The following is a 17711-nucleotide window of genomic DNA, read 5'->3' as shown; positions in this document are numbered from 1 at the left end:
GTGTGTTCTGTGTATGTGTGTGTTTGTGTATGCATGTGTTCTGTGTATGCGTGTGTTCTGTGTATGTGTGTGTTCTGTGTATGCGTGTGTTCTGTGTATGCGTGTGTTCTGTGTATGTATGTGTCTATAGGCCAGGGGACAAATTTTAGTGCATTCATCGAGTGCCATCCACATTTGTTTGTTTGTGTTCGCCACTCCAGCAGCTGTGGGACCTGGGAGAAAGGAGCCGATAAAGGAGGTGAACTAGAATCTCGTGCAATAGCCAACTTTATTCAGAACATTAGATAATGTATATTCTGAAGGTTATTGGGAGTCACGTGAGTAAAGTGTACAATCACAAGGTCAAGTTGCATGTGGTGAGCAAGCTGCATGAGGGAAAAGCATGTTTTCCCATGGAAGTACGGCCGGCTGTGACGGATAATCTCAGGTAAACTTGCTCCTACCAGCTACACCTGAGGGGCACAAAACACATTTTAAGAACAATTCTGTGCTTTTTTGTTTGGTTGGTTTTGGTTTTTTGGGACAGGGTTTCTCTGTGTAGCTTTGACTGTCCTGTAATTCTCTCTGTAAACCAAGCTGGCCTCAAACTCAGGAATCCACTTGCCTTTGCTTCCCGAGTGCTGGGATTAAAGGCATGCGCCACCACCGTATGGCACCATCGTGCGCCATCATCGTATGGCATTTCAAAGTCCATGCTTTGAAAAATGAGGTCACAAAACTCTTGTCTTGTTTCCTTGTAGTTTTCTTACAAGCCCTCAGAGTTCTCACAGACTCCATTCCTGGACTGTGTTCCAACAGTTTGTTTTGAGACAGGGCCTCCCACTGGCCTGGAACTCACCAAGTAGGCTAGGCTAGCCTGTCAGAGAGCCCCCAGGGATCTATCTACCTGTCTTTACCTTCCCCAGTGCTGGGATTGTAAGAAGATACCAGCATGATAAGCTCTATCTCTCTGTCTGTCTGTCTGTCTGTCTGTCTATCTACTTACTTTTGTTTTGTTTTGTTTTTTGGTTTTTCGAGACAGGGTTTTCTTTAGCTTTGGAGCCTGTCCTGGAACTAGCTCTTGTAGACCAGGTTGATCTTGAACTCACAGAGATCCACCTGCCTCTGCCTCCCGAGTACTGGGATTAAAGGCGTGCACCACCACCATCCGACTCTACTTACTTATTTTTAATAAATGTTCTGGGGATTGAACTCAGAACTCAGGTTCTTCTGCTTGCAAAGCAAGCACTTTACTGGTTGAGCTATTTCCTCATCTTTGGTTTTAAACTCTTAACTAATCCTTTTAAACTCTTAACTAGTCCTTTTAGAAGCTATACAAGAGATATTAATGGTGCATTCTTATAGTTCCAGGAGGCTGAGACAGGAGAATTGCTGGAGCCTAGAAGTTTGTCTCAAATCAACTCTACAACAGGATACTATTCTTAAGACACTTGGCTCTTCAACTGAAGAGCCAGGTGCTTGAGAGGGATTTTAAGGTTTCCTCCAGAAACTTCCTCTAAATATCAAGAGACAGACAGATCCGGTAAACCTAAAGTTCAGAGATTATGCCATCATCTGTTGGATTGCAAAAGACGTGTGGATTTTCACATAGGAGAGCAAATTTCTGGGCCAGGAGCAGCATTGAAAAGGCCGAGGGCATGAGAGCAAGAGTGTTCTGACTCCTCGGCACAGCCCAGCAGCAGTGGACGGTACCAGCCTGGACTCTGCCGCACTCCTGGGACTCCAAGAAGAAACATACCTTGATGTCAACAGCAGGAAGCTGCCTCAGAGTCTTAGTAGCAGGGTCCACGTAGACCCATGCAGGCAGACAGTCTGGTGTAACCCTCCCTATGGACTGCGTCTCGCTCTTCCATCTTATCCCCCAAACCCGGATTTCCTGGGCTCCTTGATATTTGGAGGAAATTCTGAAAAGTTCCTTGGAACCCATCCCCTTACAGGTCTATATGGGTATGTGGGGGAATGATAGAACCTAAAAGCCAGGATGCTTGTGGGACTGGTGTGGAGTAAGGGCCGAGAAACCCAGAGAGAAAGCATGTGAATGGGCCAAGCCATTCCCTTCCAGATGGAAGCTCAGCAGTCCAGGGGAGGCATGCAGCGGCAGTAGAAACCATTACTGTGCTCCAGCTAGACCAAGACCACAGAAGCCGCCTGGGTGGGAGCCCTGCTGCAGAGTCAGCGGTCTCAGCGCAGATGAGGGAAAAGTGATACTCCGCCTTGATGCTCCTTCCCTGATGTTAGAGTGACATATGACCGACCCCTCAGGTAGAAAACCACAGGAATGGGGCCGGTCAGAGGAGCCTAAGAGACAGAGTTTAAAGCTGAAGGCTGATTGAGTTGTCTTGATCAGGTTCATTCTTCCGCCAGTCACGGAAACAGGGGCTGAGAAGAAAGGAAAACCGCATCCTTTCCCACGCCAGTCTTTGATTTGTGATTGTAAGGCGGCTGCCCAAGGAAAGGTTAGAAAGGCGAGCTCCCAGGGGAGCATGCACCTTCAGAAGACAGGCTTAATTAACCGTGGCTAGCACAGACCAGGACACCAGCCTGACAGCTTCGGGCACGATGTGCAAAGGATTGACGTGTGTTTGCAAGCAAGCCAGCACACGAGACTGCAGGCAGCGTGTTAGTCCCATGGGGCCTTTTCATGGGTGCGGGCAGTTGCTGTAGGGCACAGAGGACTGGAAAAGGGCCCCACCTCAAGCTTCCTTATACAGCATCCGGAAGTTTGGGGTCCTAGGAACCCCAGGGCTGTGTTCTGCTCTAAGTGACGCTTTGATGGCACATTGGTCTTGACTAAATGGAGGAAACGGGAACTGGAGGACACCGAGCTATCTCCTCCATTTATCTCTGCCCCGTTTGGATTCGAAACGGAGCTTACTTAGTATGTTCCATCCCCGCCAAACTATTTTTAACTCCAAAAACCTAAATGCCATTAAAAACTGGGCTCATCTGAATGATCTTGACCCATCTAGGAGCAGGCTGGGAGCAACGATGATACCTAGTGACTTTTACCAGTCAATAGTGAGCCATTTCTTTCTTCTAAAAAGCTCATGCCATTAACCCCTGGGAGTACAAAGACGCTGGAAAAAAGTGTCCACTCTCCACCATACCCCAGAAGTAAAATCTGGCAGTATCTATTTAATACTAGCAGCTGAAGGGGGGTTGTTGAGGGCTCATCCGCTAAGCTGTACTGGAATATGTGAGAATATGTGCTGGAATATGTTGTTCTGAGAAACCTATAGTGCTTATATCCAAGAAGAGTCTGTTTTATGTATATCTTTGAAGCTCTAGACATTTAGGTCAGTATTCAGTATCTTAGCCCAATTTACTCTTATTGTGTTGTTCTAAACGTGAGTGGCATCGGAAGCCTCCTGAGGGTAAAGACAATAGACTCTGGACTCTGATTGAGTGACCTTAGAAAGGTCTGCAGCCTTTCTGAACCTGATTTTCCTCTTCAGGAAACGATTAGGGTGACTTCACAGAAGGAAGCTGTGGGGAGAAATTAAGCAGTACAGGTCAGCTGTGAGGCACCGGGTGCCAGATAAGCACTCGGCAGTGTTTGCTGTGCCCATTATCATTATTTTGCATGTTTTCTATGTAGGCAAATTTTTCCAGAAGAAAGCATAATGCATGAAAATTTAGATTGTATGAAAGCCGGATGGGGGAGATTTCTGCGTTAGACAAAGACTGTCCGGTCTGGCCTGGTGGACTCCGAGCCTGTGATACCAGCTGCTTGGGGCGCTGAGCTGAAGATGACAAGTGCGGGGCCGCCTAGAACCTGGGCACTGCAGGCGACTTAGATGGCATGCCTTTCAGAAGTAGGAAGTGATGTAGCTAGCGCAGTGGTGAAGTGCTTGCTGAGTGTGGATAAACCCCGGGTTCAGTGCCCAGCCCCTATTTCTGTTGATGAGAGAACTGATAACAGGGTTTTTAAAAGCAGTCACCTTCCATGTATGTCTAAAACGATTTGATTCACACGAAACTGGTTTATACAATGTTTTAGGGATGCATGTGCGCCAAGCTCAGGTCATCTATAATACAATCACTCAGGCCAAGTCTGAGCCACTATGACAGGTTAACAATAACCATCCCGAGTATTCCCCAGGGCCTTTTATACGGGGATTATATGGATTCTCTGTGGTTTGAAAGGACAGATTTGTGACTGCTGAGTGGAAGACACGGGGCCGGGAAAACAGCAGGAGAAGGTAGCTCTTGTGATGGAAAAGTTCTTCCAAACCACTGCTTCCCAAAGTGAAATGGTTTGTGACGGCAGACCCCAGCAGAAGACATTCAAGTAAACGCTAGCTACCAACTTGGGCAGTGGTGGTTTAACTATTGCACATAGTGGGAAGGGAAGTAAGGCAGTCGTTCCTGTTCTTAAGTACACTATGCAAACTGCTTGGATACCAGGAAAAGACAGAGGAAAGAGACTGACTCTTCGGAGGTGGGGTGGGGGTAAAGGGAAGGAATTCGAACAAGCATTGCTTGTCTGGCTGGGAAATGCTGGATTAAATGGCCTCTAAAATGTCTTGTAATTTAAAGATCCTAACTCTCAAATTACTTCATAGATGTTATTTTAACTATATCCCTTGGAGAATTTCCCTATTTTAGTTGTGGAAAATTAGGACCTAACACCCAAAGTGAGTGGCCAAACGTGAGGGAATTAGACGTCCAGACGTTTTTAGACGTTTGATCCCACAGCCTCTTTTCAACTCGTGAAAATGGAAGTTGGAGAAGAAGACAGCCATTGAAGCCAGAATGGGTAAAATCTAGTCACCTTTAGAGCTGAATCCCAGCTGACTGGCTGTGAGCTGTGAGGCCTGAGAGCCTGGTAAAGTGCTTTGGGATTCCGTGACCCAAGACTGAACTTTTGGCACTAACATCTTTTTAAAGGGGTTCTTTCAAGATGAGTCTTTGTCCCAGTGAGCCTACTTGTCTTAAAATCCAGTTGATGGTCTGACCTTCAGATCAATAGGCTTGCTTGGCCACATGTGACCAGGCTACTCAGCTGCTTCCATACTCTGGGCCACAAAGCCAGCTTCCCATCTAGTGTGTATCAGTTGTCGGGACAAATCCAGCTCTGGTTCAGAGAGGATAAAAAGTCAGTTATGGAGGGATGAACCATTTTGTAAAGTAGGTTTATTTCTCCCCCAGCAAAGGAGAATGGATACAAAAAGGGAAGGAAAGAGATTTCCTGGCTGGCCCAGCACCTGATAACTGGCAGATGAGAAATCAGACTGAGAAGGTGACTCAGCCAGGAGACACAGGAAGCCACTTTGTACCAGAGCCAGTCCTTTTAAGAAGGGGAGGAAGAAAAGCATAGGGAATGGGGGCGAAGAGGAAAATATTTTCGTTATATAAACCTTGGTATTGCTCTTTGCCTGCAAGCCTTAGAATATGGCGTGGCCATGAACTGGTGTGGAAGTCAGCTCCAGGATGGTCTCGGGTGCTCCCTAACCTACCCGCCCTCTGTGAGCACATTCCTATCTGACCCCTGACAGGAAGTCAGTGGTGGGGCTGCCCCAGATTCTCTGCTCCAGGTGGAGAAGGCCTCGAGAAGGTGAAGGGATGAGCTAATCTGAGCGCATGGCCCCATTTGCAAGGATGTGATTAGTGGAGAGGCACCTGGGACGTGCTCCATTTCAGGAAACCCGGTTATGGGGACTGGTGGGGGACAGACTTCTCTCAGGACCTGAGAGAAGCAGTTAACCCTTTCTCAATGTCTGTGTGGGAAACAGCCTCTTGTCATAGTTGCTTGTTTCCCAGGGGAGAAAGTCCCCAAATGAACCTCATTTGACAATAGTTTAAAATCCTAAGGTTGACTTCTTTCAGGGCATGTGAATGACCTGGAAGAAATGGAGACTAAGGTACACCCTAAGAAGTGTCTGGAATATGTATAGAGAACACATTGAAAGGAAAAGGCAGCTTAACAGTCCCTGAAATGTCCCTGTTTGCTTGGCAACATTGCTTATGATGTTCTGGTTCCATTCAAGCCCCCCATTTTTTGTCTTTTTGGGGCTTCAGAGTCAATCTGGGGCTCTTGGGGTAGGGTTTTAAAACTGGCCAGACAGGGTTTTGTTTTGTTTTTGTTTTGTTTTTGTCTCAGAACAATCAATATCCAAAAAAGACATGAAACGTGAGTTCAGCTTCTGAGTGAGCAGAGGAATGGCAGCACAGCCAGCATGCCACACAGTCTAGACTGCAGTGAGAACAGGTCCCTGGAAACACTTCAAGAAAGCTACCAGAGAGCAAAGGTCAGGTTGAAAATACAGTGATCCACAAGGGCGTCTTGGTCAACCCAGTGGAGTAAGTGATCTTACCTTAGGCAGGCCATTTAATTTCTTTAGGCCTCACACATGTTAATCTATTGAAGGTAAGTGGTCACCTCAGCAATCCCTTCTGACTATAGCATTTGTTGGCCTGAGGAAGGAACCTGAGCAAACATGTTTTCACAATGTGACATCCAACAGCATATTATTTACTAGATCCAAACAGACAGGTTGGAGATGCAGGCTGATGAATAGGAAAAGTGAGCAGGGGTTTGTGGCAGAGGATGGTATCACCACTGTGGTTCATGTAGAGGGGTTCACATTTTACGGTAACATCAATAATGACACAGTACCAAAAAAGAAAAAAAAATAATGACACAGTACAGAACTCCCCGACAACCAGCCAGGCCACGGCCAGGTGGGAGATGGGGAGATGGGGAGAAGTCCGGAGAGGACTTCGGGGATGCTTTTGTCTTAAGGTTCTGACATTTACAAACTGAGTGTTATACAACCTCTCCTCAGAGCCTCATTTCCACTGTCTACAATACCTGTTACACAGAAGGATTACTTTTAACAAGGGGAGCTAAAAAGTAGGGTGTGTAGAGCTGGGAGTCGGACTCAGCAAATGTCAAGTCTGATTACAAGAAGAAACACTACCGGCCCTGAAGGTGGATCCCCACAGCAGAGCCCCTCCCCCTTTGCCTAGACCAATGTGGGCACTCTCTCCCACCGGCTTTGTTAGGTATCTGCCTACACGTGGGATAGTGTTGGGTGTTTCCTGTACCTTCATCCCTGAGGCGCATTCCAAGGAGGAGGCTGAGAGCCAAGCAACCACCTCAGCTCAAGTGCTGTGCCATTAGCCATTGTTCCTCACCCTTCATCTCCGCTGGTATCTTCAAGGCGGATCGCTTCTGCTGAGATGACATTTTCAGTGGGAAATATTCTAAAAGAGATGTAAAAAGGAGGAAAAGACTCCAGTGGCTTCCCAAATGTCGGCTTTTTATTAATTCTGATGATTAAAATGAATACTCCAGCCGGGCGGTGGTGGCGCACGCCTGGAATCCCAGCACTTGGGAGGCAGAGGCAATCAGATCTCTGTGAGTTCGAGACCAGCCTGGTCTACAAGGGCTAGTTCCAGGACAGTCAGGGCTGTTACACGGAGAAACCCTGTCTCGAACAACCAAAAAATAAAAACCACCTCTCCAGTTTGCCTAGCTGTGAGCACCCAAGACGGGGAAGGCAGGTAAGAGCTCTAGCACACGGCAGAGGGGGTATGGTTCAGTTCCTAAGGGACATGGACTTTGAAGTGGCACCAAGGCTGGTACTGGGCGGGGCACTCTGTCAACTCCACAGCCTGTTCTGTGCAATCCCCGCTTCTGGAGTGGAAGAATTTCCTCCGAAGGAAAGCGGCCAACGCCCTGTTCCACCCTTCTCCTTGGGTAACTCGTTGCCAAGCAAAAATCTCTGATGCCAGTGTCTTCTTTTGGCAGCCCAAAGAACAATCTGTCAGATTCTCGGGAGCTGTGAGCCTACGTCCATCTCACGAAGCCCGCTCTGCAGCCTATAGGACTTCCTTCCAGCTGGGGACACTCAGAGCTGCTCGTCAGCCAGACAGACGTTTTCTGAAGTCAAACTTGGGGAAGGAAGGGTCTAGTGGGGAGGGGGAAGCTCCCAGAATCTTCCTGGAATAGACTGGGGAGAGGTTTGGAGGCAGGTTGGCAGATACAAGCCCCCCAGCTTTCAGCTCTGAATTTCAAAATAATTTCCTTAGTATATGTCCCAAATCTTATGACATGACATACACAATATGGGGTGAAAAGATCGTTCACCTAAAATTCAGACTTAATTAGCCACCCATATATCCCTCTGTTAGATGTGGGAGCAGAGTCTGGTCCCAGGCACCGCCCTCAGAACAGAAGGCGAAGCCGGCTGGGGTCTAGAGCCAGCTTGGGAATCCTGCACCACGCAGCCGCAGCTTTCCAGGGACCGGCCCTGGAAAACGCCGCCGGCGGTCAAAGCGCTTTGAAAAGGGCCGAGGGCCGCGTCTTGGCGAGACCGTGGGAAAGTCTCCTCAGGAGGAGTCATCGCCCGGCCTCTTCCCGGCTCGCCTCCAACCTTGGCAGCCGGGCCACCTGTCCTCCCACCCAGCCGCCTACTGGTGCGGGCGACCTCAGGCAGCCGGCGCAGTGCGCAGGCGCCAGGGCTGGGGGCGGGGCGACCGCACTGTCGGGCGGGAAGGGAACCGGCTGGCGGCCGCCTGGCCGGGCGCTCACCCGGGTTGAAGGAAGCTGAGGAAGAGGTTTTGAGCAGCCAGCAACCCTGAGCGCTGTGGCCGCTCTCCTTACAGAATGGAGAGTATGGCTTTGGCTGTCTGCGAGGTGATGCAGGGAAGGGGAAGAAAGACATTTTTCCGAGAAGAGGGCATTGTGAGGAGACCTCAAAGTTTGGGCGGCGGGATCTGGCGTTTTCTGAGGTGCAGGAAAAAATACCGTGGATGGCTAGACAATTTTAAATCTCGCTTTCTTTGGGATTTCTGTGGGGAGGGCGTGAGGCCTGAGGTATGGAGGTGCTGGACTACCCATCACCCTCGTGGGTCCTTTGTGAGGAACCAGTGTATTCCGGGCTTGCCTTCGTGCGCGCTAACACCACCGTCTAAAGCTAAGAAGGCGAAGGCCCAAGAACTAGGTATGGTGTTTGCCAAACCTGAGCTGATTCTGAGAGGGGAATCGGAAGTCGGCTAACTTGATTCCCAGCTTTTTGTACCCATCTATGTGAGAGGGGGATCGAAAAGGCGGGAAGGACGTGTACAGCCGTTAAAGGGTGGACTAGGGAGTCAGAGATAGGCAAGGAGGCACCAAGCCATGTAAAAACAGGAACATGAGGACAAGGTGTGACACGACCCCTCGGCAGCCACCGTGAGGTGCAGATTCGGGGCTGAATGACGAAAGGTTGAATCCAAGGGTTCGTGCTAGGTTCTCCATATCAGTGGACTGAGAACTGTTTAGTTCTAGAAGATGGCCCGGTGCCGACTAGCGGCATGTGTTCACTTCACTGCTGAACTTTGCGGCCATCTCCTGATGGGGCACTTAGCTTCAGACCTAAGGAACGCTGCACAGGTGAACAGGGATAGAATCGCAGGCGCTGAGGTGACTTGGAATATTTGTGGTCCTCGTGACTTCTTTGTCATCGTCAGAGGAAGCTGGGGGATTAGATTTTACAGATGACAGAACCCGGGATAGAACCCAGGGCTCTGACTCACCAGCCAGTATTCTTTTCCCAACTGCTATCTTTATACATAAAGACGCTGGAAAAATCCGAACAGAGGGCGCACAGGAAATCAGAAGATGATGTGAAGGAAGCTGTTAGATTGTAGAAGTGCCTGGAAACTGCCTTCAGAACTCTGTTACAAATCAGGATCTTAGTTCCCAAACTTGCTTATTCAGAGCTCTTTGCCTTAAAAAAAAAAAAAAAGTGTTGGCTGAGAAATTTTAGAGTGCTCATCACCCTCGCAAAGACCTGGAGTTTGATTCGCAGCACCCTAGTGGCAATGCTGCCTTCTTACCTCTGTGGGCAGCAAGCATGTGGTATACTTATGTGTATACAGACAAAACACGCATACACATAAAACTAAGTCATTTTGGCCTGGCGTGGTGGCACACACCTTTAACCCCAGCATTTGGGAGGCAGAGACAGAAGCAGGTGAATCTCAGAGTTCAAGGCCGCCCTGGTCTGCAAAGCACACAAAAGGTTGTGAGGTAGGTGTCTTATGGGTGCTGGGAACTGAACTCTGTTCTTCTGCAGGAACAGCAAGTGCTCTTAATCTTAGAGCCATTTCTCCAGCCCCTCTCCAGCATCCTCTCTCTCTCTCTCTCTCTCTCTCTCTCTCTCTCTTCTTTCTTATTTTAGACAGGGTTTCTCTGTAACTTTGGAGCCTGTCCTGGAACTAGCTCTTGTAGACCAGGCTGGCCTCGAACTCTCAGAGATCTGTCTACCTTTGCCTCCGGAGTGCTGGGATTAAAGGTGTGTGCCACCACCGCCCGGCTCTTTATTTTTTTTTCTTTATTTATTTTTTTAAAATCTGAGTCAGGATTTCTCTGTGTAGCAGCCCAGGCTATCCTGGAAGTCACTCTGTAGACCAAGCTGGCCTCGGGCTCACAGAGATCTGCCTGCCTCTGCCTCCCAAGCTGGCTTTCCAACTATTTTTTTTGTGTTTAAATACAATACTATGCTGTGAACAAAAGCAAATCTGACATTTCATAAGCAGGAGTACAGTATTTTATATTAGAGTTTTGACTGTGTCATACAAGTTTGTTAGGACCATGATCTTAAAGATTGCGTTTCATTTGCATCGTATCTTTTCAGGTTTTGAGGTATTTAATAGTTCACTGGAAGTGTGAAGCAGGACTGCCAAAGGGAGCATCGCTAGAAGGGCAGCTAACGGTTTCCATAGACGCGTTAAGTTCTAAGCAGGCGCCGAGTTCTCTCCGTTGTGCAGTGACTAGTAAGTAGAGGCAGAAATCACTGACAATTGTTTCGTCGCTATGCATGTCATAGTTCGTGTAAAGCTTCCAATTTGTCACACTCTTCTCTAGTGTAGCTATAAAACCAAGATGATTTTAACAAGTATTTGGCAATTAATTTGTAAGTGTTCGATATAGGAAAGATAAAAATTATTTTTATTGTGAGACTCTATAGCTAGGTTAAATTAAAATTGCTCAAAAACAATTTTACTTTTGACCTTGATTTTAAGCTATTCTTTCACAACAAATTTATATCAAGTTTTACGATTTTGTTCATGTGTGGACTTTGGCAATTGCAAAAGAGGCAAAAATAAAGGAAAGGGAAATGAAATGACTACTGGTGTATGCTCTTATCATGACATCCAATTCCATAGACATTTTGAACATAAAGGACTTCCTCGGTATGTCTGGTGTAGATGGCACTGCTTTGTTATTTCTGATCTTCATGTAGTTAGTTTATAGCCTGTCAAGATAAAAAGATGGGGACTGGAGAGATGGATCAGCAGTAAAGAGCACTGGCTGCTCTTCTAGAGGACGCAGGTTCAATTCTCAGCTCCCATATGGCAGCTCACAACTGTCTGTAATTCCTGTTCCAGGGCTTCTCACATCCTCTGACATACATGCAGGCAAACCCACCAAAGAATATAAAATAAAAAATAAATTTAAAAAATGGCTGGGCGGTGGTGGCCCATGCCTTTAATCCCAGCACTCAGGAGGCAGAGGCAGGTGGATCTCTGTGAGTTTGAGGTCAGCTAGGTCTACAGAATGAGTTCCAGGATAGCCAGGGCTACACAGAGAAACCCTGTCTTAAAGAATGAAATATAAAGCAAACAAACAAAACGATGATATACACTTGACATAGTGCATCATTACAGAAGCAATGATGGCATTTTCTAGTTACTTTCTAGTTATCTAACTCCCTGAAATAATTATTAGCATTCAGTGTACATTATTATTAACATTTAGTGTATATTCTAGACTTTTCTGTGCATGTGTGCACAGTTACTGAATTTTTTTTTTGGTTTTTTCGAGACAGGGTTTCTCTGTGGCTTTGGAGCCTGTCCTGGAACTAGCTCTTGTAGACCAGGCTGGTCTCGAACTCACAGAGATCCGCCTGCCTCTGCCTCCCGAGTGCTGGGATTAAAGGCGTGCGCCACCACTGCCCGGCTCAGTTACTGAATTTCTTAACAAATGAAATTGGTGTATGATAGTGCCAATGCCTTTTAATAAAAGTGGGCAGCGTTTTGTGTTAATACATGGAGATCTACTTCATTAATTTTTGGAAACTTCCTTTGTTTTATACAGGCACACAATTTTAGTAGTAGGATAGATCAAGCCAGGCATGGTGGATGACAACTGGGAGGCTGAGGCAGGAGGGTTGCTGTAAATTTGAGTTTAGCCTGGCATATATAATAAGTCCCAGGTCAGGCTAGGCTGAGGGTGCAGATACCCAGAACTTATGTAGATGCTGGATGGGTGTGGTGAAATGCTTATAATTTGAGCCTTAAAAGGCACAGACGAGGGATGCCAGGAGCAAACTGGTTAGTGAGACTAGCCATATATGAGCTCAAGGTTCTAAAGACCCTATCTCGTAGAATATGGAAGAGCAATCGAAGATTCCTATCAGTCTTGGTCCTTCACATGCATGCTCACACATACAAACACTCAAGTACCACATACACATGAAAAGAAGTTTGGGGTGGGGGGAAGCCAGTGATAGTGGCACACGCCTTTTATCCCAGCACTTGGGAGGCAGAGGCAGACAGATCTCTGTGAGTTCAAGGCTAGCCTGATCTACAGACCGAGTTCCAGGACAGGCTTCAAAGCTACAGAGAAATCTGTCTCAAAAAAAATCAAAAAGAAGTGGGGCGTGGGGGGTAAGAGGGAAGAAGGGGAAAAATAAGGTAAAGAAATAATTAAGGAAGAAACACAATATCAGCTTCTAGCCTTCACATGAATGCATGCACACAACTTCTTTCACATACACCCAGATGGTACACACACACACACACACACACACACACACACCAAGAGAGCTATGAGATAGCCCAACCCCCTGACTTTTTTCTCCTAAATGCTAATACTTTTAGCCACATTAACCGATTATTTTCATATTACCTGTTTCCAAACATATTTGTACTATAATATCTTTTTCATTTAAAAAGATTTATTTTTATTATTTTGATTTTTTTTCAAGACAGGGCCTCCTGAGTGCTGGGATTAAAGGTGTGTGTCACCACCACCCAGCCCTTTTAGGTTTATTTTTAATTGTATATGCGTTTCTGTGTGTATGTCTGTGCATGTGAATACCATTGACCAAGGAGGCTAGAGGTGTTTGATCCCTCTGGACCTGGAATTATAGAAGTTGTGAGCTGCCCATTGGGGAACTGAACCCTAGTTCTTTTTAAGAGAACTAATTGCTGTCAGCTGCCAAGCCATCTCTCTAGCCCCTTTAAAAATTTTAAAGGCAGTATTATTACTGACATTTAAAGAAAGAGTCTCATGTGACCCAGGTTGGCCTCTGACTCAACATGTAGACAAGGGTGACTCTACTTCTCTTTCCTCTACTTCCGGAGGAATGCCAGAATTACAGGTGTGTGCTACCACACCTGGCTTCTGTGTCGCTGGGGATCCATACTAGGCAGGCACTCTGCTAACGGAGGTACAACTCCAATCTCTTGGTTTGGTTTTCTGAGTTAGGGTCTCACCGTAGGCCATGGCCTGGCACTCACAGAAGTCCTCTCTCCTTAGCCTCCGAGTGGTAGGGTTACAGTGTAAGCCACCATGACGGCCTCTATCCGGCTCTAGTTTTGATACCTTCTGTTTTTAGTATATAGAGCTATTTGTTTTGGGGGTTTCTCTGAGTGTCTCTTGCTTCTGAATCCCAATATCTTTATTTCTTGGCTTACTCACTGTTTTGGTGGCTCTTAGACTGTAGTTGCTCCCTGACAAAGCATGTTGGGAAGATAACTTTCTTGAGACGTCGTATTTCTGAGAATGTCTTCACTCCACACCTGATTGGTAGTTTGTCAGAGAATGGGATTCTAAGTCAGAATTAACCTCTCTTCAGAATTTCAATGACATTGCAATGTTGCTTCATAACTCTACTGTTGATACTAAAAATTCTGGCCTTTATGATTATTCTGTATATGACCTATTTTTATTTTTCTCCATGTAAGCTTATATAATATTTTCTTTGTCTTTGTATTCTTATATTTAATAGATACATTTTGAAATTTCAGTGATTTAACATATGGGATGTTTGTTTTTACTTTATTTTACCACCAGATGAGTGTAGATGTACAGGGTTTATTTGCTTTAAAGTAGAATCCACGGGCTGGAGAGATGGCTTAGTGGTTAAGAGCACTGACTGCTCTTCCAGAGGACTTGGGTTCAATTCCCAGCACCCACATGGCAGCTCACAGCTGTCTGTAACTCCAGTTCCAGACAACCTGACATCATTATACCAATGCACATAAAATAAAGTTTAAAAAGTTTTTTTTTAAAAAAAAATAAAGCAGAATCCACAATATTTCAGCCTTGTGGCTTCTAATATCTATCCCTTCAGCTAAGGATTGAGAAAGGGAACAAGGCTTATAACTCAAATGTTTTTAAGACAAGCCTTGGAAATGACATGAATTCTGTTCCCATTCTTTTGACCTGGACTTAGTTTTTTCATAACTGTTCTGCACTTTGAAAGGAGCCTATAAAATGTGTCTAATTGTGCTCAGTGAGACGAGAGTGATCCGCAGTTGCTGACCTTTGTTCTGAAAATTTACAGTACTGCACCTGCTGTGGGGTCAGTTTTCCTCCATCACGCTCTGTGCTCCGCCTTTTCCATGTAATTCATGTCCTTTGGGTGTGGGAATTTTTTTTGTTTGTTTTTTTGAGACAGGGTTTCTCTGTAGCTTTGGAGCCTGTCCTGGAACTGGCTCTTGTAGACCAGGCTGGCCTCGAACTCACAGAGATCTGAAGGTAGAGCCTGTTCATTCATTCCCGGCCACTTAGACCCACAATAATCACACAGAAACTGTATTATTTACAATGTTTGGCCAATAGTTTAAGCGTATTTCTAGCTAGCTCTTATATCCTAAACTAACCTATCTCCATTAATCTGTGCATCACCAAAAGGTCAAAGTTTCAGTGGGCTCCAGTGGAGGTGTCTGTCTCCTGATGTGGCTACATGGCTTCTCCCTGACTCCGCCTACTCTCTCTCTACACACACACACACACACACACACACACACACACACACACACACCTTCCAGTCTGGCTATATTCTGTTAAGTCATCTGCTAAAAGCAGCTTCTTTATTAACCAATAAAAGCAACACATATACAGAAGGACTTCCCACACCATTTCCCCTTTTCTGTTTAAATAAAAAGGAAGGTTTTAACTTTAACACAGTAAAATTACATGTAACAAAACTTGTATCAAGCAAGAATTACAGCTAAAATATTTATATCTACTTTATCTTTTATCATAACTAAGGAAAACTATAATAATAACTATCTATTCTTCGACTCCATCAAAGACTCCAGAAGGATATAATATTACCTAAGTAAACATGAAGTGCATTGTAAACAACTTTCAAAATTCTAGAGTTGACAGAGACATCTCACTGCCTGGACAGTCACCCAAAGTTCTTCTGTACTATTGAGGCATCCATCTTCAGCCTACTGACCTATTGTATCTGGCAGACTTTTCCATGAATCAGGAAATTTCAAAGATAGTTCCGCCTATATTGGCAGTTTGTCAGTCACTTTCTTCTGTGTCCTGCAGAATGTCTGGCAGACTCTTTCATGAAGCAGGAGCCCCAAAGAACTGTCTCACCTTCTTTAGGCAACTTCAGCAATCATTTTTCTGTGGGTCCTGTAAGTTCAGTTAAGTAGTTCAGGCAAGAACAATTTTTTGCCCAAATGGCTAGCAAACTCCATGAGGAGCCTCTTTGATGCCCTTCATTCTTTTGAAGTAGATTGGTGCTGCCAGAAGCAGATGTGTCTCAGTGTCATGAAAAGTCCTAAGTTCTTAAAACATTTTAAATGCCATATTATGTAGTCTTTGAAAGATCTGAAGAATATCTATCCATCTGAAATACATCTCTGTACATCTAGAAAACCTAGCTAACATGACTACAAGCTTGACTATTATAGATGACTCTCTATTAACCTATATTTATTAATTATACATTACATTTTAAAATGAGCTTCACAAACACAATACCTTAATAAAAAGCAGTGATATATATATATATATATAACAAAATTAATCTTAAATTTGTATCAATAAACCAAGATTCATACCAATACAAATCTCTATAGGATATCTCCATTTAAATGTAAACAAACATTTATAAACAATATTTTGGAATTTGGGTGTAATTCTCTCCAAGTTTGGAGAAAGTTTGGAGAGAACTTTCTGCTTTTTTGGGTGAAGTAATTTTGGGAGGTATTCACGGCAACCTTTCAGGGGCTCTTGGTCCATCAAATCACATTGGTCTGGAAGGAATCCACAGGTTCTCATCCTCTGTGGAAACAAAAGAAGAACCCCTTTTCCAAAGCAACATATCCTTAGACCCAAATTTTGAAGTTAAGATACCTTTAAAATATATCTTGGTTTAGCTTTTAATAGCCCATACAATGAAATATCTCTCTGTACTTAACTCATTCACAGTCAAAAAAATTCAAAGAAAACACAATAATATACATAATCCAGACTCTCTGTATGTTTTCCATCTTTATGTGGCTTATTTGCCTTACTCTATTACTTTTTTTACAAGTTTAATATTTATTTTATTATCTTTATTCCTTTAATCTATGACTGTACTCTTTTATATTATAAGTGTCTGTACTTCTCTCTCTCTCTCTCTCTCTCTCTCTCTCTCTCTCTCTCTCTCTCTTAAGCCTATGTACATTTATCCAACATATCCAAAAGAGGTCTTTTTGATCTGAATTTGTCTTTATAGCAGTCTGCAATAATTTTCTGACCAGGAGCACTTTTAAAATGGTAAGCAGCTTGGTCACAGTGGCCCTGGATGCTGGCTCCACCTCTCTCAGGCTTTCAATATGGTGGAGGTAGTTCACCGTTTGGTCTGGGACTGCTGAGTGGGAGCCGACCTCACCACCTCAGCTCTGGGCATGCAGCACATAAACCTTTTATCTGAGTAAAAGCTGAATCTGCCATACAGTGCACTGCGCGGCTTGGAAATATCCCTGTGTGTGGTGGCTGGAATGCACCATCCTGATCCAGCCAATAGCTTAAGTGTATTTCTAGCTAGCTCTTATATCTAAACTAACCCATCTCTATTACTCTGTGCATCACCACAAGGTCTTGGCCGACCAGCAAAGTTTCAGTGGGCTCCTGTGGAGGCGCCTGTTTCCTGTGGTGGCTACATGGCTTCTCCCTGACTCTGCCTACTCTCTCTATATATATCTCTTCCAGCCTGGCTATATTCTGTTAAGTCACTGGCCAAAAGCAGCTCCTTTATTAGCCAATAAAAGCAATACATATATAGAGGGACTTCCCACATCAGAGCTCTGCTTACTTCTGCCTCCCAGTTGCTGGGATTAAAGGTGTGTGCCACCATCGCCCAGTGGGAAAAATTTTTTTTAATGTTTTATCTATTTTAATTTTATGTGCATTAGTGTTTTGCCTATATGTGTATCTATGTGAGAGTGTTGGGTACCTTGGTGTTGGAGGTACATACAGTTTTGAGTTGCCATGTGGGTGCTGGGAATTGAACCCAAGTCCTCTGGAAAGGCAACCAATGCTCTTAACCACTGAGCCCCCAGATGTGGGAAATTTTGTTGGTGGTTATTCTACAGCAGTTTCCATTATTTAAATAGTGGATTTATGAAACTTTTTTCTAAAATTTTCTCCCTGATTTTCATATTTTTGAGGTAATTTCCTTCAGTTTTTCATCTTT

General features: G+C 45.0%; 1 protein-coding gene across 1 annotated transcript in view; it reads left to right on the top strand.

Annotated features, from left to right (window-relative positions):
* C8H11orf80 (chromosome 8 C11orf80 homolog) overlaps positions 1 to 17711 on the top strand; it is a 112415-nt gene that overhangs the window by 6967 nt on the left and 87737 nt on the right. Inside the window, 4 exon segments of the mRNA XM_013347785.2 lie at positions 8140 to 8551; positions 8553 to 8583; positions 8585 to 8644; positions 10629 to 10767. Coding sequence (XP_013203239.1) covers positions 8140 to 8551; positions 8553 to 8583; positions 8585 to 8644; positions 10629 to 10767 — 642 coding nt within the window.

The sequence above is a fragment of the Microtus ochrogaster genome, chromosome 8 (genome assembly GCF_000317375.1).
Source record: "Microtus ochrogaster isolate Prairie Vole_2 chromosome 8, MicOch1.0, whole genome shotgun sequence".
Lineage (NCBI taxonomy): Eukaryota > Metazoa > Chordata > Mammalia > Rodentia > Cricetidae > Microtus > Microtus ochrogaster.
Note: the sequence above shows the minus strand (reverse complement) of the source record. Positions and strands in the feature narration are given on the sequence as shown.